The sequence below is a fragment of the Leucoraja erinacea genome, chromosome 14, assembly GCF_028641065.1.
Source record: "Leucoraja erinacea ecotype New England chromosome 14, Leri_hhj_1, whole genome shotgun sequence".
NCBI lineage: Eukaryota > Metazoa > Chordata > Chondrichthyes > Rajiformes > Rajidae > Leucoraja > Leucoraja erinaceus.
Genome location: NC_073390.1, coordinates 10,919,309 through 10,946,482, shown reverse-complemented (window position 1 = coordinate 10,946,482; position 27,174 = coordinate 10,919,309). Strand labels below are relative to the sequence as shown.

General features: G+C 44.1%; 1 protein-coding gene across 1 annotated transcript in view; it reads right to left on the bottom strand.

The window, feature by feature from the left end:
* The window catches only part of LOC129703267 (D-beta-hydroxybutyrate dehydrogenase, mitochondrial-like), a 53,375-nt gene that overhangs the window by 16,778 nt on the left and 9,423 nt on the right, over positions 1–27,174 (bottom strand). The window contains exons 2-3 of the mRNA XM_055645602.1: positions 3,708–3,818; positions 1,298–1,436 (exon numbers count right to left, since the gene is read on the bottom strand). Of these exons, the coding sequence (XP_055501577.1) occupies positions 1,298–1,436; positions 3,708–3,818 (250 nt within the window). The remainder of the gene's footprint in view (positions 1–1,297; positions 1,437–3,707; positions 3,819–27,174) is intronic.

Here is a 27,174-nt window from a genome sequence, read left to right as displayed (position 1 = left end):
GTGTTGTTTTTTTTGTTTTGTGTAGCTAGGTTTGGGCGGTCCGGCTCGAGCCTGGAACAGTGCTCCCGTGAGGGTGGCCCAGCCCGATGGAAACGGCGCTCCCGTCGGGGCGGCCAGCTCGAGGGCAACGGCGCTCCCGTCGGGGCGGCCCAGCTCGAGGGTAATGGCATTCCCATCGGGGCGGCCCAGCTCGAGGGCAATGGCGCTCCCGTCGGGGCGGCCCAGCTCGAGGGCAATGCCGCTCCCGTGAGGGCGGCCTGGCGAGGGGCTGAGACGCTCCCGTGGGGGGCGGCCCAGCTCGAGGGAAACGGCGCTCCCGTCGGGGCGGCCCAGCTCGAGGGCAACGGCGCTCCCGTGGGGGCGGCCTGGCTCGGGGCTGGAACGGTGCTCCGGTGGCTGAGACGCCGTTCTGGCGGCGGCGGCCTGAGTCCGGGGTTCGGCCGCGGGCCAGTGGACGACGTCGTCAACAGCTGCGTCCGCTGGACTGGAGGGCGGCAGCTTCGACCACCCCGGGCCGTGGTGTTTGAACCGGCCCGTTCGTGGAGCTCGGTGAGCCGCGGGACTGATTTACCATCGCCCGGTGGGGTATCGCCTCAGCGCAGAGGGAGAAGAGGAGGGAAGAGACTGCAGCCCTAAGATGATTTTGCCTCCATCACAGTGAGGAGGTGCTTGGTGGACTCACTGTGGTGGATGTTAATTTGTGTTTACTGTCTGTTCTGTTGTCTATTATTGTATTATTGTATGTACGATTGCAGGCACGAAATTTTGTTCAGACTGATTGGTCTGAATGACAATAAAGGAAATTCAATTCAATTCAGGTAAACCTAAATAAGTTGTGCAAGTCCACATCATAATGACACTAATGGGGTGATCACTGGTCGGCGTGAACTCAATGGACCGAAGGGCCTGTTTTCATGCTCTAAATTAAACAAAATCAGCATCCCACTCATTTACCTCTACAATTAAATTTATGCAAAAACAAAAAATGCTGGAAATTTTCAGCAGGTAAAACAGCATCTGTGAAGAAGTGGATTACATTTCCTGTTTGATATACAGTTCATCACGGTTTTGATAGAAACCTATTCACCCACATTTTTAATTTTGCTTCTCTTTCCATGGTCGCCATCTGACCAATTCAATACTTCCAGCATTTTCTGTCTTTATTTCAGATTTATTTTATGTTTTTTTTAAATTAGGAATTATTTTATGTTTCAGAACAGAGTAACTTTAAACACATTCTCATAAATTATCCTGCTGATATAACATGGTTCAATGTAAAACCGAACCCACAGCGTACCCTTCTCCGGATCCCTCAAATGTCTCCTTACAAATTCCACCGCCTGGTGCACTTCCTCATCTGAGCAAACGTTCATTTGAAGAACTTTTAGACGCTCACATTTCATCTTCTCAAGTATTTGAGGACCTTCGTTTTTATCCTTCCAAAGAAAAATATAATTACACTACTTTTTCAAGAACTGTCAGAATTAAGACAAACATTCCAACAAGGACCCATCCTATATTACCCAACCTTTACCAGAGCAGGAGTCAAATGTAACGTCTTCTCAGAATTGCTAAATGGAAAACACGGTTTAGCTGGAATCGTGTTAATACCGCCCCATACTAAGAGCATCATTGAACCCGCTACAATGTATGGACGTGACACCTGGGTGAAGGTTAGACTTGGCTAAAGAGTTCTCACAGGATTATTCAACAAAGATACCCGAAGAAGATAACGCCATGAAAACATCCAACATGGAGGATTTACATCTTACTTTTTTGATACATTTCCATGGGGGGTTATGGTATGGTCACACATGTAATAACCATTTCTCCCACGGTACCAATGTTACATTTTCACTTTATCCACTAGCAGCTTCTAAATTACTTAGGCATTCATTGCAATAATTGCTTGGCAAAGAAACATCTTAAAATTTTACCTTTAAAAATGTTTCAAACCTGAAAGTCTACTGCTCCTTTATTTTATGTTCCACTGAACACTAAATTGATTTTGCTTCACTATTTTTCCCATCTCATACTTCAGTACACAAATAATCAATTCACTGTGTCTTCTAGTCAATAGAAATAAATAAATTCACCACTTTTCCCTCACTGGCAATATACTTCCTTACTCCTCCTGTGCATTTAAAATGCATCGTCAATTAAAATACAAATAACAAAGAGCTGCCCTGGTTTTGAAATGAATAAACCAATAATTTAAAAACTCCAGAAACATAATTCTCAATGCTGGCATGCTGTACATTCTGGCCATCACATAGCTTTGCACTTAGTTTACCTTTTCATTTCTTTGTTTGCATAACAAAAAATGAAAAAACATAACTATCAACCTTATTCAAATAACTATGACCATTATGATTTGACAAATGAGAGGCAAAGGTGGATATCGGATCTATAATTCTCAAATCTGTTCAGTACTGGAATTCATGTTGTGGAAATTCTGAATTTCATACAAACAAAAGTGATTGATTATTATGATAAACACCTATTTGATTAGCAATGCATCATGTAACCATAGGAAGATAGCAGGCAAAATAAGTGAAGTTCCATTCCCTTTTAATTAGGGGTTTCCACCCTTTAACAATATCAACTTGTTCAAATTAATGGATAAAAGCTCAGATTCAACAATCAAAAAATAAATAAAAATGCAAACGTGATGTATTACTTTAATAAATAGCCCAGTCCTTGGGTCTTTCAATTCCATGCTCGAGTGCTCTATTATTTATTACCACTTCAAATTGAATGATGATACAAAATGAGTACAATAAAATATTTTGTTGGTGGAAATGCAAAAAAATGTGCATTTATGTGTTTAATTGTACAGAGGCTTTAATCCTGTGTAGATGAATTCAGCACCGTAATGGTTTTGCCTATGAATTCTACGCTATGGTATACTATAGTCAGATAGCTACAGAACCTGCTGGTCATGCCTGAGTTTAGGTAACAGATGCCAAAGTTTAACAAAGTTCACAAGAGCTGTGTACAGAAACGGAACAATTTTCTGTTTATTCCAGTTGGCATTAGAAATAGAGGCACAAGATCCACAGCTAAAGTCCTCTCTCTTGAATGTTTTGCAGAGTGCATAAAAGTTCATTTGCAAGGTTTCAGACATGGTAACTTCTGATTTTGGTGCATGTTTAAATGTGAAATTGTAGAGGAAGTGTGAATAACATAGTGAGTACAGGCCAAGATTATTGCATCTTATTTTATGGGCATACTATTGCTTGGCATAACTAGGTCGTATGCTAAATCCTATTGTAGCAAATATTTTTTTGTCCTCTGTTTATAAGATGCCTTCTGAAACATTAGTTTCGTGGCTAACTTCAATATTAATCTTGCACCATAGAGGTTCAATTGGATATTGAAGAAATTTGGTATGAAAATGTATTGGAGTATAGCCTTTTTTTCCTCTGGGAACTTGGTACTAGTCCAACTGGTTAATTGCAAAACCCTCACTGTCAGCTGGATGGCTATTAATATTTGAAAGGCATTTTAATAGAATGAGAATCCAGCATAACATTTTATTCATAATTCACTGACAATTTTTATCCAAAAGCTACATTTTTCAGATTAGTCAAACTACAGGGGGTTTCAATTTTCCATCATCACACAATTCTAAATAAAGCAGAGATGATCAAGAAATGCACAGAACATCTTTAAATCAACATCGATAGAAGATGTAATGGACTCACCTTCAAAAGGCAGCTCGCATAAACAGAAAACCCCTTGGCATGTAGATGCTTTGCCAAAGCAAAGCCAAATCCTTTTTCACATCCAGTGATCAAGATGGCTTTATCCTCAACCTAGAAACAATAAAATAATACCGATGTTCAAATTTTAAATTACCTCAAGAAAATAGCCAAATCTCTTGTCCAAATTCCAAACCACTGAACACGAGGGTGCAGAGAGCTCAGCCCAATTCATTAAAGGCCATCCCCACCATCCGCAAGAACCCGGCATCTTCCATGAAGGATCCCGATCATTCAGGCCATGCTCTCATCTCACTGCTACCGTTGCCCAGAAGATACAGTATTCCAAGGTCCCATTCGAGTTCAGGAACAGCTACTTCCCTGCAACTATTGGATTCAGCAATTTGCACAAACTCTTCCTCAGCAAAAGAAAATTGCGGAATATCTCTTGCACTACCGTGAACTTAATTCCTATTGTGTTTTGTGGTAATACCTTGTTGTTTTGCATAGTATTTTCCTTTTCACTGTCTTATAGAATTTGTGTAATCTATTTATAATTTATGTGTTTTGCAATGTTGTGTCCATGTGCCTGTGAAACTGCTGCAACATTTTCATTATATCTGTACCTACAATTTCCCTATCTATGTTAACTACTGCAATGCCTATTATTGCGAGTTCTGCACATACTCACATGCTCGATATTTGCCAGCTGACTATGGACAATTGACATTAGAAGGGACAGTCCAACTAAGATAATTCAGAGAATCGTTCCAAAATGTTACATTTCAAAGTACATGGAGAATCGTGGTTTAATGGGACAAGGGGACACATTTCTCGTGTCCCCTTGTCAAGGGGCGGACGAAGCTGCTGTTGCCAAAATTCGGAGTCGGTCACCAACCAGGTCAATTGCCGATGTTACCGGCCATTGGGCCCTTGGCCGAAACATCTCGTGTGTGCGCGCATGCGCGCACACTCAGCCGCCAAGAAATTGTGTCCCCCCCCCCCCCCCACGTTTTGAAAGCGATTTCCGTGCCTGACGGAACCGATCAAAATGTGAGAGCTGAACTCCCAAATAAATGTTTTTGAAAGCAATGGCTTGACTCGTTTTGTCACACTTAAAGGAACTGGCTTAGAAAATATCTGCGGTTTCGCACTATATCATAAATTTAATGTTCACAAATAATAATCAATTTAATTAAAACATGTGATTTGTTTTGTGTAAAATATTTCCAAAAAATGTTACATTTTATAAAAATCCAGACTTAGCTGAATTTAACAAATTATTTGCCCTAACATTCATTTCCCTTAAACATTAAGAATGCCACATTTTCTTTTGTTTCAAGCCTCAAACATCACAAATAATACTCCCTTTCAATAAGAGCTTAATAAAAAGTTGTAATGACTCAACTTAGACCTGTACTCCAATAAATAGATGGCAGCGGGATTAGAAAAAAAAAATCATGTATAGCCACGTGCATGCATTCAGTTAAACAAAAGAGAACCAAGAAATCATTGGAAGGAATTGAAATATCAAGATTAAATTAATAATATTAGGTTGGATCTATTCTGAAGAGACCTTTTGGCATTCAGTGCTGCAATCCCTACAGTTCCTAATGTACATCAATTACATGGATTCAAAATCTTAAGAATACCATGATGACTTAAGAGTTTCATGCACAATAAGTTATTGATCCAGCATCACAGAATTCCCTTCACAAATGTCTCTAGGTTCATTAACATAACATCTCTGCCGAGAGGCTAGTAGTTTGACTTCGCATTCACCCTACATTTACAGTGACAAGAGAGACCCGACCTGAGTGATAGCGAACAAGGAGAAAAGGGTCAATCTACTTTGTTTCAGTTAGACCCTTCACAATTAATTCAGTCAACCCAAGTTTAATAGCAATGAGGGACCCAAATTAGCTTGGAACAACATTAACCTTCTAGAAAGATTGTATAGCTAAATGCAAAAAAAAGTGTCCTATCCATGAACAGAAACTTAAATTAATTCTGTTCACAGTTCCTGTTCTGTTATCTTTGTTGATTATAAGTTTGATTATTTTACAAATGTTATTTGCACAAAGATTCCATATTTCCACAACATCTCCCAATATGTACTAATCACAGTTAAAAAATGATTCTGTACAAGTTCACATTCCCCAAATTCCTTCATCTTTCGCAATCCTTAATCACCTCTCAATCAAAACTAATCCAGCTAAACTCCCTTCATAGCTTTAGATCTCAGTATTCGTAAAGGATTTAGTCCAACCGTTCCACATACCCTTTTCACAGCACAACATTGTAAGTATCTTCCAATAGTCTAGACTACTATTCCAATGACAGCTCCTCAACTTTAAATGTCAATTGTATTTGTATTATCTATTTTTATTTCAGGATTTCCAGTTTCCTTATCCATTCCTCCAAATTATATTTCTTTTGCACTTTTGCAAAATACTTAGAACTCAATTCTAAATACCAAAAAAGACGTTCAAATGAAGCCCAAGTTCATGATATTTTACATGTCCTGTGAACCAGAAGAGTCCTCCCCATTAAACCAGAAGGTGACATTGAACCAGCGTCTCCTGCCAGGGTCCCTCTGAGGCCTTATTTTACATTCAACGTCCAGGAGTCAAAATGACACATGTAATTTGCCCAATCAAGGACCAATCCCACCCGAAACCAATTTCACTCCGAGTTGAAGTTGTCTAAGGCACAATGCAAAAGGCACAGACCGATAGTTGTGAGTAGGATGGAAAAATTGATAGGCAACGGGAAGCTCAGGTTTTGCCCTGTCTTCCAAAGCCACATGCACTTCAATACATGGGCTCTCGTACCTGAACTTGTAGAATTCAACAGTGAAAGCTGCAAGTTTTCCCAGACGGAAGATGAATTGCTGTTCTTCAAGCTTGTGTTGGGGTTAGGAGGGAGAGATAGATCAGACATGATTAAATGGTACAGTGGACTTGATGGGCCGAATGACCTAATGCTGCTCCTATCACTTATGAACATAAACTTCTGAAGAATTCACAGGTTTGGAAGATGCTGCCTTTGTAGCATGGATGCATAAATGCAGTGTAATGTGTGATGGTGTGCACTGTAGACACTGGGGACAGAATGAACGTTCACGGTAGTTGATGGGATGCGAGTCAAAAGGACTGTTTTGTCCAGGATCGTGTCGAGCTTCCTGAGGTTTGGTGACGCACCATTATGCTCCTGGATGATGGAAAAGCTGTGGAGTATCAGCTGGGAATCTTGCCACAGGATACTCAGCCTTCCACATTCTTCCAATCTTTGTTTGCCGATTATACCAATATTGTCAGTCGGATTTGCAACAACGATAAGATGAATGGCACAAAAAAAGAGCAAGGGCCTTGTGTCATGGTGACAGTACAACAACCTAGCCCTTAACATCAGCAAGACAAAATAATTAATTGTTGGCCTGAGGAAGCGCGGAGGTGAACACAATCATGTTCTCTCCAGTGGCCCTGCTGTAGAGATGATCAACAGCGACACATACCTAGGCAGCCGTATCACTAGCAACCTAACCTGGCCTTTTCGCACTGGTACGGTGATCAAGAAAGTGCATATTTACTGTTTGGGTATCATAAGGATTTGACATGCCCACGAGCATTCTGCAGATTTGCGGTAGAAAGTATTCGGACGGGATACATCTCAACCTGGTTTGGCAACTACTCTTGGCCATCTACACCTGCAAGAAGTGGTAAAGACAGCCCAGTCCATCACAGGCTTGTCACTTCTTTCTATCCACTCCATCAGCAAGGCTGGTAGGATCGTCAAGGACATTTACCACCCTAGCTGTTCATTTTTCGCATCTTTACCCTATGGAAGAATATACAGGATGTTGAAAGCTCAGACATCTAAACTTGAGAGCTTCTTTCAGATTTGTAAGCCAATTGCCCCTTCACATCCTATTTCCAGAAATGCTGCCGCAAATCCTTACTCTTCCCAACCTCATTTGATTAATCCATAATTGTTGATGAATATTTTTTGCACTACTTCGGATTGCAGCACAATCTGGCACCATTCTGCTGCTGTGCCCTTATCCTTGTATTTATTGTTACTTTGTGAGCTTCATAGGGCAATCTCTTATGCCCATTTATATGATTGGCCCATGGCCCATTAACATGCTATTGATAGTGGGGTACTTAATGATGGTAATGAGGGTTGGTCATTAGATACTCTTGCTGGAGTTGGTCATTGCCTGTCTTTTTGTGGCATGAAAGGTCTTAAAGTTTATCAGACTATGTCTAGATCTAAAGCAACATATATATTACTAAAAGTCCTATCTTGACCACTTCCCGTTGTTCTGTATATTGATTTTAGAAAAAGCTCTGCTGCACAATCACTTACGGCTGTGATTTTTGGCCATCTTACTCAGAGACCCCCCTGCTGTGCAGGACAAGAGGATTTTTCCATTGATGCAAAATAAAAGTTATTAGTGTTTAAAAAGTGTAGAGATTCTCTCTCCTGAAGGCCAAGCCACTTCCTGAGGGATTATGAAACCCGGAAGTGTTGAGTTCCTCAGTCAGTCACAAGATCTGCAAGATGGGGGGGGGGGGGGGGGGGGGGGGGGGGGGCGAGGGGTCGCGTCTCTCAGTCTGAGCTGTAAATAACACTGAACACATGTCCACTAAACTGTCAGTGCGGTTTTACTGACCTTGAGTGCCCTTAATGTGGTTGAAAATGAAAACATGGTTGTTTTGAAATAAAGCACTGCAAATGGTTGTTGGTGGTGGTTGGTTTGAAATAAAGCATGATTAAAAGTCTAAACTTGACAACTTCCCGTTTGCACTATATATTGGATTCTCCCCAGTCCCCCTCCGCTCATTTCCCAAAAATAAGTGTTATTATTGTTTTAAAAATGTTGAGAATCTCTCTTCTGTCAATCATGCCATGAAGGCCATGCCCCTTCTGGTGGGAGGGGGGAGGGATTATAAAACCCGGAAGTGTGGGTGTGGCAATCTTTGCAAGATGGAGGAGGGAGAGGTCACGACTGTCTGAGCTGTAAATCAACTGAACCCACTGAATGTCTACTGAACTATGAGTGTGGTGTTTATGTGGTGTTTTGTGTGGTTTTATGGTGGGTTTCACCCTGCTTGAAATGGTATGAAACTGCATTTCAGTTTGGTGGACTTGCATTCTGCTTGAAGTGGTATGAAACTGCACTTGAATTTGCTGGCCTTGCACCCTGGTTGTAATGGAATTTCAATGAATAGCCATGAGCCAACTGCTTGCCCACCAGCCGTGAGTGGGCTGCCAGCACATCAGGCTTGAGTGACTGAGCTGTCACCCCAAGAATCCATTTGGCCCAAAATGTCCATACTAGCCCTCTGGAAACCAGTCCCTTCAGCCCACAATACCCATACAGGTGCACAACCTTTTATCCGGAGTTCCGGAAACCGAAAAACTCCGAAAACCGGCCATTTTTTCCAGGATGTCATCTGCACACCAAAGCTCGCGTTTGGCGCCAAACTTGACCTGAAACGACCCACGGTCAACCCAGGTCTGTACTACTGTAGCGGCTGCCTCCTCCCCGGAGACCGGGGAGACACTTAAACATCTGTAAATCATTGTTTAAATGTTAGTCAGTTAATTTGGAGGGCTTTTATGTGGAGGGGGGGTGAAGGGGGAAACATTAATTCTTAGTCCCCTACCTGGTCGGAGAGGCGGGGAGCGGTCAATGCCTTACCGGGTCGCCATGCAGTAAGCTCCGCAGCGCTGTGGCCGCCAACTCCCAGCTGGGGCTGCGGGCGTCCGGCCGCGGGCGGCGCCGGTTGTAGCTCCAACCCCGGCAACTCTACCCCTGGCTGCGCGGCGCTCCAAATCCATCGCGGCCCGCGGCCGGACGCCCACAGCCCCAGCTCCGCGATGTTGTGTGTTGGCGGCGGCCACAGCGCTCCGGAGCTTACCGCACGGCGACCTGGTAAGGCATTGCCCGCTCACCACTGGTATCCCAGCGCTGTGACACCCGCCGACTCCCAACATCGCGGAGCTGGGGCTGCGGGCGTCCGGCCGCGAGCGGTGCTGGATTTGGAGCGCCGCGCAGCCAGGGGTAGAGTTGCCGGGGTCGGAGCTCCAACCGGCGGCGCCCGCGGCCGGATGCCCGCAGCCCCCCCAGCTCCACAATGTTGGGAGTCGGCGGCCATAGCGCTCCGGAGCTTACTGCACGACGACCCGGTAAGGCATTGCCCGCGACCCGCCTCTCAGACCAGGTAGGGGACTAAGAATTAAAGTTTCCCCCTTCACCCCCCCCCACCACATAAAATCCCTCCACACTAACTGACTAACATTTAAGCAATGATTTACAGTGATTCCCCGGTCTCCGGGGAGGAGGCAGCCGCTCCAGACTTTTCAAGCCGCCCGCGCTACCTACCTAATCTACGCTAAAAATCTTCCATTCGGAAATCCGAAAAATTCCGAAATCCGACAAGTGTCTGGTCCCAAGGCTTTCGGATAAAAGGTTGTGCACCTGTACTAGCGCTCCAGAAAGTGCGCCCCCTCCCACCCCTCCACTGGCCACCAATATTGGAATTGGTGGAGAGGTGGAATATTGCGTTGGTGGATCAGCCCTCCCGTGTGAACATGGGACCCAATGGGTCCCACTTAGTCTAGTAGGATACTCTTTTTGCTGAGAAGTTCTGAATAGGAAGTAAGATTACGCAATCACCAGTGAACAAACGTTTTGGACTTCATGATGGAAGGTCATTGAAATAGTTGAACTTCAGTCACTGTCCCGAGGAATTCAAACAGTGCTGTCCTGGGAGTGGAATGATTGACAATCACAACAACCTTTCATTGTTCCAGGGACAACTCCAGCTGATGGGCTGTCCTCCTTTGACAGCCATTGACCAGTTATACTGGGCAACCTGATGCCATGTGGTTGAACATTTCCCCATTGTCAAGGATAATCAATCTTACCTCACTTCTCCAATTCATTTCTTTCGTCAATGTTTAGATCATGGCTCTGAGGAGGTCTGGAGTTAAATGATCCTGGCAAAATCAGAAATGGCAACACTGATTATGTGCCTCTTGATAAAATCGTTGCCAGATCTTCTATGACTTTACTGAAAATTAAGAGTGGGCTCAATGGACAGTAATTAGTTGATTGAATTTGACTTGTTTTTTTTAAATAAACAGGATTAGCTGGGCACCAGTCCGCATTGTCAGGTAGATACCATTGTTGTTCATGACCTGATACATCTTGGATGGAGCCAGCTTTGGAACACAGGTCTTCAGTAATACAGATGGGATGTTGGATCCAATAATCTTTCTGGTATCCAGGACAATTCTTGATATCACATGGAGTGAATCAAATTGGCCAGGGACTGACTTCTGTGATGATGTTGGATCTAGACCTGTGGATGGATGATCTGTTTAACACTACAGTAGAATATTGTTGAAAATACTTCATCCTTTTCTTTATCATGGTCACATTGGGTCCCCCATTATTGAAGATTGGGAGGTTCTTGGAGCAACCTCCTCCTGTTTTCTATGTAATTGTCCAACACTATGCTTGACTAGAAGTGGTGGGACTGCAGAACTATGCTCCGATCTCAGAGGGGATCGTGCCTTTGCTGTGTCGGCACCCAAATTATGGAACGACCTGCCTCTCCACATTAAACAGGCCTCTTCTCTGTCTGTTTTTAAATCACTTCTTAAAACTCATCTCTTCTCCGTGGCCTTTGATACCCAGTAAGATGTCGACTTTATTTATTTACTTGATTTAATTTCTTTTTTTTTTGATTGCTTTTATTCCGTGGCTATTATTTTTACTCATGTTTTATGTCTTTTAATTTATTGTTGTATTTCATATGTAATTTTTGCGCCTCCTGTGAGCTGTTATGGTGTCTGTTTATGATGTCTTGTTTATTCTTCTGTACAGCACTTTGGTCAACATTGGCTGTTTTAAAGTGCTTAACAAATAAAGTTGGATTGGATTGGATTGGATCTATTGGTTATGAGATACTTGGCTCTTACATGCTGCTTTTGTTGTTTAGCATGCAAGTTGTCCTATCTTCTAAATCATTTACAGAAAATTAAAAACATCAGCATTCCCGACATAGATCTCTGCTGCACACACAACCAGCTACCTAGAGGTCATTCATCATGAGTCATTACCCTGTACTATCTTCTTGCATGATTAATATCTACTACTCTCTAGTCCAAATATTAATATTACCAATTACAAAACAGAAATTAATTCTGAAATCTACACTATCCCACTCCACACTGAGTGATATCATCTTCAACAAGTCCAGTAGATTGACTATTCATAAGATCGCACTCCAAAACCTACACTGACTATTAAAATGTCTTCAAGATTATTCCTTATAGTATCTCCCAACAGAATATTAAATTAAATGCACATCAAACTGTTGAATTCATCAAGATTAGGCTCCAATTCAGTGCTTTGTAAAATATTAATTTTGAGAACTACATCAGAACTCTGTGGTAAGAAGCTGTAGAACCTCACCTTATTTGTTCAGTCTTTTTGCAACAGTTGACACATATAATTTCAATAGTTTATAATCGATGCCTACAGTTTTATTTCAAAGTCTCATGACGAGACTACGTGAAGAACCTGCCAGCCCGCATGCACATCAATACGTCGACGCATGGCGCGAGATTCGGATGCATTCGGAAATGCTCCGTCAGAGCTTTAACGGTGAATGTAAGTTTTTTTGGCAGGAAAGGAGCTTCTTGTTTCAATGCGGGTTTGATTTCCAAAAAATGGACAAACCAAGAAACAAGAAGAAATGTGCAGTTGAAAATTCAGCGGGCAAAGACGGCAACAAGTGACGTCGGTGGCAGCCATTGCTATCGAGCTCGGAGACGCTAACAGTGGGCTCGGAGATGCTGACAGGCATGGCCTGCACAGCAACCACCGCTAAAGCTCCGAAAGGGAGCAGCTTGGCGACCCGGGCTTGGTGACGCTGACAGGGACGCCTGCACAGCAAATTCCACAAAAGCTCCAAAAAGCAGCTTGTTGACCCCGGGTTGTGAGAAGACCAAGTAGGAACTGGCTGTCCAAAAAGACAATACTGTGGGTATCAGTCAACTCACCAGAGTGAGAGGCTGGTAATGGGGAGGTGCACTGCACTGATACAGGCAGTTCAATTCAGTTATCTGAGGATATCTCCCGCTCAGAGGCTGGGCGTTTGAGGATTCCCTCAACAAATGGATAAGACCTTTCAGCTCAGGACTAAGAGAGAGAGCTGCCAGCATTCTGGAATAAAATTTGCCATTCCCTTGGGGATAAGTGAACCAGTAGAGGCAGAACTGGCAAGTATACCTGACTTCACATCGGCTGAATGAGCAGATCATGCAGGACAATGCTGAAAAGCATGTTAATCCTGATAACTGCCAGACTTGTGATGTACCGAAGGTTAACATCACCATCTGGGACATTCTGATTGGCTAAAGGAAATCTTAAGATTTAAAATTCTTACTATAAAAGAATTATAAAACACGGATGCCTGGACATGGGTCAGTCAATCTGCAAGATTGCCAGGGAGAGGCCACGACTGTCATTCTAAGCTGTGAATCAACTGAACTGTGAGTCTGCAATGCACTTGCAATAATTGATTTTTTTAGCCTTCAATGACAATGCCATGAGTTGTTTGGCCTGCTGCCCTGCCTGTGCTTGAAAGTGCAAAGCTTAATTGGAAATGAAAAGAAATGAAATGCCAATGCCATGAGTTGTTCGGCCTGCTGCCCTGCCTGTCTTTGAAACTGTATTTGCAATGCTTTATTATGTCTGACTGTGTTTGGAAGGAATAAATGCTTTATTAGGTCTGACTGTGTTTGGAAGGAATAAATGTTTTATTGGGTCCTACTGTGTTTGGAAGAATGAAATGCTTTATTAGGTCCGACTGTGTTTGGAAGAAATAAATGCTTTATTAAGTCCAACTGTGTTTAGTCCAAAAGTCCCGCTCATTGTGCAACTTCCGCTTAGTGGACAGGTCGTGCTGATTGCGTGATTTCCAGTGAGTGCAGAGGTCGCGCTGATCGCGTAATCTCCGGTAAATGCAGAGGTCACACTGATTGCGGAGGTTCCGCTGACTGCGGTAGACTCACAGTGGAAGGACCGCGCTCAGCCGTGTGAGTAGATTCAAGAACGTTTACTCTCATATATGTGGTGTTAGTGTGTGTGTGTATATATATGTGTATGTGAGTGTATGTGAGTGTGTGTGTGGAGGGTGTGTGTGTGTGTATGGGTGTGTGTGTGTATTGGAGTTGGTGGAGAGGTGCAATATTGCATTGTGGGACCAGTGAAGCTGGGATCCCACATAGTCTAGTAATTGGCTATAAATCTGACGTTCTGTCTGACCGGTTTCTTCCACGGCAAGAAAAGCCCAAATTCCCGTGAAACGGTCTAAAGAGGAATATATAGCTGTACGAGTACAGGTAGTGAAATTACAATAAAGGATATGATTGAGGAGATTGTTCATGAACAAGATGTTTCCAATATCTTCACAAGGTCTAAGGAAGATGGAGTATACCAAATCAGGAATGATTTGGTCTGAACATGGGCTTGGAATATAACCATTTTAGAATGGATTTTCATTCAGCAAAACTTTTGATTATTGAGGATTGCTTTATGGCCTCATTCGAACTCGAAGATGCATTCTTTCCGGTACCAATACATTAGAGTCACAGGAAATAGTTGACATGATCATCATAGGAAAGATGATATATGACACATAGGTAGCTGTTTTAGCAACCTAGACCAGGGGTGGGGAACCTATCCATGTTGGAAGACCGCATTAAGTTAGCTGTAATCTAATAAGGCCGCATCCAAGAAACTTCAATTTGATATAGGATTATTTTGTTGAATCTTCTTTTACTCTTTGGTATTTTAAATGCGTTCATTTTAAGATTAAAATTAAAATAATAAGACAAACAAAAACATATTAATAAAAATAAAAGAATTTGTTCTACAAAATTTGGATTAATTCAAAAGGCCGCACTTAATGCCCTAGAAGGCCATATGCGGGTTCCCCACCCCTGACCTAGACACTCCTAGAAGATCTAGAATTTGTTATTCAACCAGGAAAGCACAGGCTTGAGCTGACAAAAACTATCGCATATCTAAGCTTTGTCATAAATTTTTCAGATAGGTCTGTGACCCTACCTACAGATAAGAAGCAGAATTTGGAGATGCATGCATACTAAAGAATGAGAAGTCTACTATATGACAGATTGTGAGGGTGATAGGCAAGCTGGAAACTGCCTTCCCAGCTATGGAGCCATACATTATGAAAGCTTGGTTCGTGAGAAGGTTCTTGCCCTAAAATTGAACATGGGACATTTTGATAGATGCACGAGGTTAACGAGTCGATATCCGAATTTCAGTGGGGGATTGAGCACACACAAGGGTACAGGGTTCATTGTACCTAGTAAGCCCGCAATAGCACTACAAAGTGAGGGCTGGGGTGTAACTGACACCTATACTAGTTGTGGTGGTAGGTGGAATGTGGATGAGTTGAGACATGGCCATAAAATATGGCATCAACTATTTGGAAATGCTAGCAGCATTCCTGGCATTGAGAACGTATTGTGGAAAAGACCATGATATGCAAATCAGGTTACATCGGGACAATACAACAGCAGTAGCATATGTTAACCATATGGGTAGCTGTAAGTCTCAAACATGTGATGCACTAGCAAAGTCCATTTGCGGTATACGAGGAAAATATGGGTGTCCGCTGTACATCTGCCATGTGGGTACAAGATTGAAGCAGACACCAGGTCAAGAAATTCCTCATTCTGCCTTATCGGAAGATGCCTCCAAAAGCTAATTCAAGACGAGGCAAGAGGAATTATAGTAGTCCCATGTTGGCCTACTCAACCATGGTTTCCATTGTAAAAATGTCTGCTGAAAGAAGCTCCTGTATTTGCTCACAGACAGGAGCATTGGTTAGTTCCTATCAGTCGTGCACTGGATCCACTGCATGATCGTATTGATTTATTAATTTGCAGGATTTAAAGAGACACTTCGAGCTTATAGGACTATCCAGCAGGACAGTTGACGTGATCACTGCAGCTTGGCGAGATGCAGGGCCGGCCTTAGGAGGTGCGGGGCCTACTTGACCCCATTTAGATAGTAATCCGACTTCCTGTTTTTGCTACCAAAGTGGATAACCTCACATTTCTCCACATTAAACGTCATCTGCCATGCATCCGCCCACTCCAACCTGTCTAAGTCACCCTGCATTCTCGTAGCATCCTCCTCACAGTTCACACTGCCACGCAGCTTTGTGTCATCTGCAAATTTGCTAATGTTACTTTGAATCCCTTCATCTAAATCATCGGTGTATATTGTAAATAGCTGCGGTCCCAGCACCGAGCCTTGCGGTACCCCACTAATCACTGCCTGCCATTCTGAAAGGGTTCCGTTAATCCCCACTCTCTGTTTCCTGTCTGCCAACCAAATTTCTATCATGTCAGCACTCCACCCCCAATACCATGTGTCCTAATTTTGCCCACTAATTTCCTATGTGGGACCTTATCAAATGCTTTCTGAAAGTCCAGGTACACTACATCCACTGGCTTTCCCTTGTCCATTGTCCTAGTTACATCTTCAAAAAATTCCAGAAAATTAGTCAAGCATGATTTCCCCTTCATAAATCCATGGTGACTCGGACCGATCCTGTTACTGCTATCCAAATGTGCGGCTATTTCATCTTTTATAATTGACTCCAGCATCTTCCCCACCACCGATGTCAGGCTAACTGGTCTATAATTCCCTGTTTTCTCTCTCCTGCCTTTCTTAAAAAGCGGGATAACATTAGCTACCCTCCAATCCACAGGAACTGATCCCGAGTCTAGAGAACATTGGAAAATTATCACCAATGCATCCACAATTTCTATAGCCACTTCCTTAAGTACCCTGGAATGCAGACCATCAGGCCCTGGGGATTTATCAGCCTTCAGTCCCATCAGTCTACCCAACACCATTTCCTGCCTAATGTGGATTTCCTTCAATTCCTCCGTCACCCCAGATCCTCTGGCCACTACTCTATCAGGAAAATTGTTTGCGTCCTCCTTTGTGAAGATGGATCCAAAGTACCTGTTCAACTCATATGCCATTCTATCAACATTTGACAGTCCCTCCATCCCGGGAATTAACCTCGTGAACCTACGCTGCACTCCCTCAGTAGCAAGAATGTCCTTCCTCAAATTTGTAGACCAAAACTGTACACAGTACTCCAGGTGTGGTCTCACTAGGTGTAGATCTGCTAGGTTATTAACTGCTAACTAGGTTATTAACGTTTTTAACCACTTGTCGTTAGGCGGGATGGAGTCGTTAGTCGGGATGTAGTCACGGTGGTGACTACTTGTAGTGTAACTTTACTATCTTTACGAGAGTAAGTCTGAGGTCATCCTTCTCGGCCCCTCGGACTCAATCAAAATGATAGCAGGCAGCCTTGGAAGCCTTACCCCACTACTCAAACCTCACGTCAAAAACCTTGGTGTGATATTTGACTCAGCACTGAAATTTGACAAACAAATCAATGCCGTGGTAAAAGCTAGCTTCTTTCAGCTTCGGATGATAGCTAAAATAAAACAATTCCTCCAGTTTGATGACCTGGAAAAGATCATCCACTCATTCATCTCCTCCCGCCTCGATTACTGCAACTCTCTTTACACTGGCATCAGCCAATCTTCCGTCTCGCCTGCAACTGGTCCAAAACGCCGCAGACTCCAAAGACTCCTGACGGGCACCCGAAAAAGGGACCACATCACCCCGATCCTGGTCTCTCTCCACTGGCTCCCTGTGCGGTTCCGTATAAACTTCAAAATACTCCTCCACGTCTACAAAGCCCTCAATGGGCTTGCCCCCACCTACATAAAAAGTCTTCTCACCCACCACTCCACCTCCAGGCCCCTCAGATCGGCCGACTTGGGGTTGCTGAATATCCCACGGTCTAGGCCTAAGCTCAGGGGCGACCGCGCCTTCGCGGTTGCAGCCCCTAGGCTGTGGAACAGCATCCCCCTTTCCCATCAGAACTGCCCCCTCCATCGACTCTTTTAAGTCAAGACTAAAGACTTATCTATACTCCCAAGCCTTTCCTGACGTCCTCTGAGTGAGGGCTACATGTATATATGTATGTAGTCTGTTTTGTTGTGCTATTCGTATAACAAATGTGAAGCACTTTTTTAAATGTGCTATATAAATAAATGTGACTTGACTTGACTATCTTCTATATTACTAAAGGTCTCATCTTGACCACTTCCTGTTGCACTGTATATTGATTTTAGAAAAAACACTTACGGCTGTGATTTTTGGCCATCTTACTCAGAGTCCCCCTCCGCTGTGCAGGACAAGAGGATTTTTCCATTTGATGAAAAATAAAAGAGTTATTAGTGTTTAAAAAATGTTGATTCTCTCTCCTGGAGGCCACATCCCTTTTGAATGGACTATAAAGCCCGGAAGTGTGGAGGTGCCTCAGTTCTCAGTTGCAAGATGGGGGAGCGAGAGGTTACAATTCTCAGTCCGAGCTGTGAATAACACTGAACACATGTCTACTAAACTGTGAGTGGTTTTACTGACCTGACAGTGCCCTTAATGTGGTTTGAAAATGTAGTTTGAAAATGCAAAAGTGTGTTTTGGTTTGAAAGTTCTAAAGCTGTGTTGCCTTTGGTTTGAAAGTGCTAAAGCTGCGTTGCCTTTGGTTCAAAAGTGCTAAAGTTGCGTTGCCTTTGGTTTGAAAATGCTAAAGCTGCCTTGCCCAATTAAGGCTGCCTTGCCCAATTAAGGCTGCCTTGCCCAATTAAGGCTGCCTTGCCCAATTAAGGCTGCCTTGCCCAATTAAGGCTGCCTTGCCCAATTAAGCCAAATTAAGGCTGCCTTGCCTTCTATATAATTAAAAGTCTAATCTTGACCACATCCTGTTTGCGCTTTATATTGATTTTAGAAATAACGCTACCACGTACGGCTGTGATTTTAGGCCATCTTACTCAGAGTCCCCCTCCGCTCATCAGGTGCCGAGGATTTTTCTCGGTTATTAGTGTTTAAAGGATGTTGAGATTCCCTCTCCAGTCAATCACGCCAAGAAGGCCACGCCTCGGTGGGAGGGGGGGGAGGGACTATAAAACCCGGAAGTGTGGGCGGGGCCTATTCTCTGCAAGATGGGGGAGGGAGAGGTCACGACTCGCTGTATTTAGTGGCCTTGCACCCTGCTTGAAGTGGTATGAAACTGTACTTGAATTTAGTGGCCTTGCACCCGGCTTGAAATGGAATTTCAAGGAATAGCCGTGAGTCAACTGCGAGCCCACCAGCCGCGAGTGAGTGAGCTGCCAGCACAACAGGCTTGAGTGACTGAGCCTCCAGCCCAAGAATCCATTTGGCCCACAATGTCCGTACTAGCCCTCTGGAAACCAGTTCCTTCAGCACACAACACCCGTACTAGCACTCCAGAAAGCCCCCCCCACCCCGGCTGGGACCCAACGGGTCCCACTTAGTCTAATATGCAAATAAACTTGTGGACCTTTACTTGGTGTGTTCTTTATTAGCTCTACATGGTGTCAGAAATGGAATAGGAACACAGGCCTCCAATTGGAGACTAGCAGTTGTCCTGTGCCCTGACTGGCCTGCTTTGATGTAAAACTGCCGGTAACGCTAACCAGCGATGCTTCCCAGTACGGATTGGGTGCTGCCTGTCTTCAGAGCACCAGTGAGGGTGACAACAGACCTGTGGCATGTGCCTCTCACACAATGTCTGAGACCGACCAACGTTATGCTCAAGTTGAAAAGGAAGTACTGGCAGTGGTCTTTGCCTGCGCAAAATTCAAAGATTTTATTTTTGGAAAGACTGGAACTGTTGAAAGAGCACTGGAGCAGGCGAAGCATAGTCCCCGTATTTAAGGGGTGGTTTGCAAATGTGACCTGCGCGTGTACGGTACAGGCTCGCATCTCCATCCTTCACCAGAGAGAATTGTAAGACCGGGGGCTGGTGGAAAACCGTAGACTCGTAAGACAGGTGAGAGGAGACTGGAGGGTGGGACACCAATGGCGATGGCAATAAGGCAGGATACATGCTGGGCGCAGACAACGTAGTTGGGGCAGGGAGAGTGAAACAGTCCAGGAACATCTGGATACGGTATTATAGGTTGTAGTTCCTTCAGTAGAAGGTGTTGACGGTTTCGCTGGTAAGTCCCTCCATTAGAGTCGACCAACATATGAGCGTGGTTCTGGTGCCGGGCTGCAGATTGCACCAAGGCATCCATGACCCTTGTCGGATTTGAAGCCTCACAACTTGACCCCATGCCAGCGGCTCGAGTGGTCTGCTTGTTCTGTCGTACGATTGTTTTTGAATCTCGTGCTTACGCTGAAGTTGTGCTTGAATTACTGTTGGCTTGAGAACCTGTGGTTGTAGCGTGGTATGGGTTTGCCTTGACATGAGGCGTTGGGCAGGAGACCCTAGCACTGGGTCATGGGCAATGTTTCTCAAGTTGAGTAAGTCCAGGTAAACTTTGGACTTTGCCAGATGAGATCTTTCCATCAGCTGTTTGGCACTTCGGACTGCCCGTTCGATTGAGGGTATTCAGCACTGCTGGTAATGTGACAAAAATCCCATCGTTGGGCAAAATTCTTGAAGCACTGACTGGTGAATTGGCTTCCGTTGTCTGACAGGAGTTTAGCAGGCGCTCTTCGGTGTCGTGCTCCGCGATGGGCAGCTCGAATATAGACAATAAAATCCCTCTCAAAATTCCGCCAACACTCGCTGAGGTCAACATTGAAAACTAGAGGGTCAGGTTTCTTGAATGACTGAGCCATAATAAAGTGAAAAGGGGGAAAAAAGATATACACTGGGGAATAAAAATAAAAAAAATCAGATAAACTAGAAGGAGAATGGGTCCAGAAACTCTGACACCATGTAGAGCTAATAAAGAACACACCAAGTAAAGGTCCAACAAGTTTATTAGCATATAGCAAAGTTACACTACAAGTAGTCACCACCGTGATTACATCCCAACTAACGACTAGTGGCTGTTTATCAGACACCAGTTTAGCCCGATTAATTATACTCACATATATGTATTCGCAGTTACTTTATTTTCTCAAGAGGAAAGATGTAGATCTGCTCTAACTAATACTAACACACTTGTTCTTTATTAGCTCTACACTAGGGCCTGTACAACTGCACAAGGACCTCTTTGCTCCAATACTCAATTCTTCTTGTTATGAAGGCCAACATGCAATTCACTTTCTTCATTACCTGCTGCACCTGCATGCGTGACTGATGAACAAGGACCCCAAAATCTCACTGTACGTTCCCTTTTCCCAACTTGACGCCATTCAGATAATAATCTGCCTTCCTGTTTTTATAACTCAAAGTTGCAGAAGATCAAAGAGATTTGCACAGCCTGCATGGACAACCATACAATTTTACATTGTAAAATAATTTAAATAAATTAAACCAACATCTGTTTCGTGTGCTAATTGGAACAGAAGGGAGTATGGCAGGACATCTCCAACACATGCAATGCACATCCCCTGCTGGAATTTCAGGAGCCTTCCCATGCCTTGGATAACCACAGGTGGAGGAACTCTTCAGCTGGATAGGTTTGTGCTCCAAGTTTTGGAAGCTGAACAACTGCTGATGTCCTCAAAGCTGAATCTTTCAGGGATATTATTTACAGCTGATTATGTGCAGTTCAAAATAGTACAGTCAACGAGGAAATGGGTGATCATCACATACACACAAAAAGCTCAGATATTTATTTATTTATTTCAGGGAATCGGCAATGCATCACTAAATAGAAAATGATGGGGAGATTTTGCCTGAAGACTGCAGTTAGAGCCAACACTATAACACCAAGGGTGGTTCAACTGTAAAGAGGGAGCAGCAAAGTCAAAAGAATAAGAGTTATAGGATATTCCAGTCAGAACAGACAGCATATGAGTGGTTGCAAATCTGATTCCAGAGAAACATGCTGCCCCATGGGTGTCAAGATCAAGAATATCACCGAACAGTTACTGAAGATCTGGAGGGGGAGAATGAGTAGCAAAAAGTCTTGGTGCATAACTGCACCAATGGTAAAAAAGATAGGGTTTAATAAGTTAGGAATTAGGTTTAAAAAACAGAACCTCAAAAGTTAGTAATCTTTGGACCGTTTCTGATGCAACAGGTGCTGAGCACAGAAATATGTGGAAAGTGATGATGAACACATAGGTGAAGAGAGAGTGCAGGATGCTATAGATTTATGAAGCAGCGGGACCCGTTCTGAGCAAGATGGGGCCTGTATAAGCAGATGAGTTGTGCCTCTACAGGGATGAAACCAAGTTCCTTGTGGACAGATTACACAATACTGTTGGAGTGGATTTAAATTAGCTTGGCAGGGTTACAGACAAAAAGTCAGAACAGAGAAAAATAAAACTGTAAATCTAAGGCATAAAAATAAAGGTGGAGTTTAAAAGGCAGATAAAACAAACGTTAGAACATAGAGAAAAAAGTTAAGTCTGGTTATATTTAAATGCAAGGAGGAAATTGAGTAAGGTAGGCGAGCTGTGTGCTTTGATAGATATATGGAAGGATAACATTGTAACCACAATGATACAGGCTATTTGGAGAGGCAGGGTCACCTTCGTGCTTTTAGGTTTTTCAGACCAAAAGGGGAGATTGACAAAAAGGGGAGCCTGACAGAGTAACTTCACAGGTCAGGCATGCTGGTTTAAACCGAAGACAGACATAAAATGCTGGAGTAACTCAGCGGGACGGGCAGCATCTCTGGAGAGAAGGAATGGGTCAGTCTGAAGAGGGGTCTCGACCCTGAAACGCCACCCATTCCTTCTCTCCAGTGATGCAGCCTGTCCCGCTCAGTTACTCCAGCATTTTGTGTCTACCACAAAAGGTGAATAGGTGGATGCATTTGAGAGAGGGGGGGGGGGGGGGGGGGGGGGGGGGGGGGAGAGGAGCAAGATTGATTGGCAGTTTGGACAAAGGCCAGATAAGAAAAGACAAAACTGTGAGATAATCAAAAATAAGGACAGAAGTGCAATAGGAGGTAGAGGAAGGAATATAGGTGGAAGGTGACCTACAGGAGGGGAGGAGGAAAGGGAGAAATGGGTGCCCAGCAGATGGGGCATGGGGAGAAGAGAGGGGGGAATAGGGGGGGGGGGGGGGGGGGGGGGGGGGGGGGGGGAAGGTGGGTATTTGTAAATTAGTTACCTAATATAAGAGAATTTTCAATCCTTGTTCTGTCTGGGAGGAGAGGTACAAGAGCAAACTTCCAGGACACAGAGGAAACGCAGGTGAGGAATCCATCTAGAACAGCACGAGGAATCCACATATACTAAAGAACGAGGATATTTCAGATGTCCAAGAATGGTAAGCCTCATCCTGGGAGCAGATGCGGCAGAGACAGAAAAATTGAGAGTAGGGAGGTGGCTTCTTTGCACGAGGCAGGATGGGTAGAGGTGCAGTCCAGAGAACTGTGGGAGTTTTTAAGAGGGAACTGCAGATGCTGGAGAATCGAAGGTTACACAAAAAAGCTGGAGGAACTCAGCGGGTGCAGCAGCATCTATGGAGCGAAGGAAATAGGCAACGTTTCGGGCCGAAACCCTTCTTCAGACCTGTGGGAGTTGATGGGTTCATAGTATATGTCATTCTCCTGCAATAGAGGCAGAGAGATCAAGAAGTGGAGAGAGATGCCAGAGAGTCCAAGTGAATTAGAAGGCAGGGTGGAAGTTAGTGATAAAGTTAATGAAATCAACAAGTTCTATACAGGTGCAGGAGGCAGCTCCGATGTAGTCATTGATGAGAAAGAGTTCGGGGGTGATGCCAGTGTAATGATGATGATGCCTTAATTGTACTCAGGAGAATTTTTAAGTGTAGTGCACAAACCCAACAGAAGGGGAGAGGATTTAAAATCTGGATTTAGCTTCAGGGCAGTGGACTGGGCAGATTAAAAAAGTATTAATCAAGAGTACTTCCATACAGTGATAATTTGATTAAACTTAACATTGTTATAGAAAAATAAATATAAAATAGAAGTAAAAATTCTAATATGGGGCAAGACCAAATACAGTCAGAGAGATACATCACAGAAACAGGCCCTTGAGCCCACTGACTCCATGCCAACTATCAAGCACCCACTTGCTCTAATGTCATAGAAACATAGAAATATAGAAATTAGGTGCAGGAGTAGGCCATTCGGCCCTTCGAGCCTGCACCGCCATTCAATATGATCACGGCTGATCATCCAACTCAGTATCGCATACCTGCCTTCTCTCCATACCCTCTGATCCCCTTGGCCACAAGGGCCATATCTAACTCCCTCTTAAATATAGCCAATGAACTGGCCTCAACTACCCTCTGTGGCAGAGAGTTCCAGAGATTCACCACTCTCTGTGTGAAAAAGGTTCTCCTCATCTCGGTTTTAAAGGATTTCTCCCTTATCCTTAAGCTGTGACCCCTTGTCCTGGACTTCCCCAACATCGGGAACAATCTTCCTGCATCTAGCCTGTCCAACCCCTTAAGAATTTTGTAAGTTTCTATAAGATCCCCTCTCAATCTCCTAAATTCTAGAGAGTATAAACCAAGTCTATTCAGTCTTTCTTCATAAGACAGTCCTGACATCCCAGGAATCAGTCTGGTGAACCTTCTCTGCACTCCCTCTATGGCAATAATGTCCTTCCTCAGATTTGGAGACCAAAACTGCATGCAATACTCCAGGTGTGGTCTCACCAAGACCCTGTACAACTGCAGTAGAACCTCCCTGCTCCTATACTCAAATCCTTTTGCTATGAAAGCCAACATACCATTCGCTTTCTTTACTGCCTGCTGCACCTGCATGCCTACCTTCAATGACTGGTGTACTATGACACCCAGGTCTCGCTGCATCTCCCCCTTTCCCAATCGGCCACCATTTAAATAATAGTCTGCTTTCCCGTTTTTGCCACCAAAATGGATAACCTCACATTTATACCTCACATCACATGTCATTTTATTCTCGTTAAATTTTCAACCCCAGCATTCTACCACTCCCCTAACACAAACTAAGTAGCCAATTAACCTACAAACCCACACGTCTTTGGGATGTGGGAGGAAACTGGAGCATGGAGAACATGCAGCGCCGACATAGACAGCAGCAGAGGTCAGGATCATGAGTGTGCTAGGCGGTAACTCTCAAAGCTAAGCACTTACTAGACCAAAGAGATTTATAAAGTTGACCGGTAACTGCCACTGGAGTTTAACTCATACCACAGCAAGCAAGAGAAAGCATTTAGGAGTTTCAATAGATGTGCGGTAAACTTACTTCCCCAAAATCTGGGGGAAATTATTGCCAAATGAAAAACAAGATCCATGTACTGTAGGTTTAGGCTAAAAAAAGGGAAGTTTATGTCAGAATTCAAGTGCTCAATTCAACAGCAGGACAGGAAGTGTATAGAAAGAATGCAAGTGAAATAAAAAATGAAGACCATAGCTATAGTATAAAAAACTATTGGCAAGCAAATATGAAAATGCAAAGTGCACGAAAAAGTGAAAATTTAACCCGTCCCACTTGGGCGACCTCGACCGCGACCTCTGGCGGGTCTGCCCCAGAGTCGCGGAGCAAGGTCGCCACGAGGTTGTAGGAGGTCTTCGTCACTCTCCTTCGTGGGCGAGAGTGGTCTCTGCGTAGTCAAGGTTTCAGCTAGGTCGCGGCATATTTTTCAAAATGTAAAAGATTGACCGCAACTAAAAATAGATCGCCGTGGGAAAAATCGAGTCGTAGTTTAGTCGTAGATCTAGTTGAAGCCGGTTGTAGTAGGTCGTGATGCTAGTCGTAGGTGGTCGAAGGTAATAGCTCCGGAGTGAAAAAAAGGTCAGTGGAAAAAAAGGCAATTTAAACAGCAGAACGTCGTCACCTCTTTCACTCCAAGGCATGTTCATTCACAGCTGGAGAGTTTTTTGGAGAGGAAACGTGTTTTAGAGATGGCACCAAAAAGGCAGTAGCGCAAGGGGAGGGCACAACCCTCAAAAAAACCTGCCATGCAGGTGTTGCCCACCCAAGAGGAGGAGTGGCAGGGGGTGATGCCACAGGAGGTGATAGTGCAGGAGGAGGTAGCCCTGCATGAGAGACCCCTGGAGGAGGAGACCAGGGTGGTAGTAATATGTCCCCACCACCACCCCATCCTTCACTGCCTCATTTGAAGGCAGCAAAGCAGCCCTTTCTCCTGTGTCTGACACAGCATCAGAGGCAGATGCCCCATTGGTGGTGAGGTCTTCAACATAGTCGTAGGAGGTCGTACACATAGTCGTGGAAGGTCGTAGGAGGTCGTAGGTCACCGCGACCTTGATTTTTTTTTTAAATGTCGCTTAAGGTCGCCAGAGGGCGCGGTGGAGGTCTCCTAAGTTGGAAAGGCCGTTAAGAAATGTGTAGGACCCATAAGAAATCAAAGAGGTAACTTGTGAAATTCGACTCTGCAAAAGGGGTTGATTTTGGCAATGGTGTAGTTAATGCAGTTAGGTGCAAAATGTCGGTGATGATAAACATAACAGAGTATTACGGGACATATTATCTTTGAATAGGACAAATTGTCAGGACCAAATGAAATCTATCATAGCTGCTAAAAGCAAGGGAAAAAAAACACAGAGCCTCTAACTACATTCTGTTTAACAAAGAACTGATGCTGGCAAAACTGATTAAGAAAGATGCTGGAAAAATCGACGGTAGACAAAAATGTTGGAGAAAATCAGTGGGTGGGGCAGCATCTATGGAGCGAAGGAATAGACGACATTTTGGGTCGAGACCCTTCTTCAGACCGAAGAAGGGTCTCGACCCGAAACGTCGCCTATTCCTTTGCTTCATAGATGCTGCCTCACCGGCTGAGTTTCTCCAGCATTTTTGTCTACCTAACTACAATCTTACAGGTCTCCATTTTCAAGGAGCATAACCAGGTGAAACTAATGTTGCTTTCTTGTGTAAAAAAGAGTAAAGGATACACTACGGTACGCAATACCAGATGAGTTAAGTTAATAAACTAGTGGGCCGTGGGCAGGTGCTATAGACCTGCACGGGAAGGTAGACGCTCCCGCCCCCATTAGTCTTGGGCAAATGGGGCACATCAGTCCATCTAGGAGAGGGAAAACTCTGATTTAAAACCTCCACTGCCTTGTGGCCATATCCAGTCATGGAAAAGGCTCCTGGAGTAAATCTCAAGAAAATCCGGAGTCAGAGTCCCTAAGGCAGTTCGTCGTTGTCTACAACCTCGCTCTGGCAGCTCCTGCGACAGCGCTGGTGACAAACTGTAACGGCCCCGCTGTTCCTTTGGATCAATCAGCAACATGGAGAGGGGGGGACGTGCTGCATGGGCAACAGCCTGTCCTCCATATGACATTGCCCAGGCTTGCATCCGACCACACATCAACTGCAAACTAGGATGCGTCACCCATGACCGAAGGGGGCCTACTACATAATTTAACTTCAGTGGTGGGCAATTTATCAGATTCGTAGA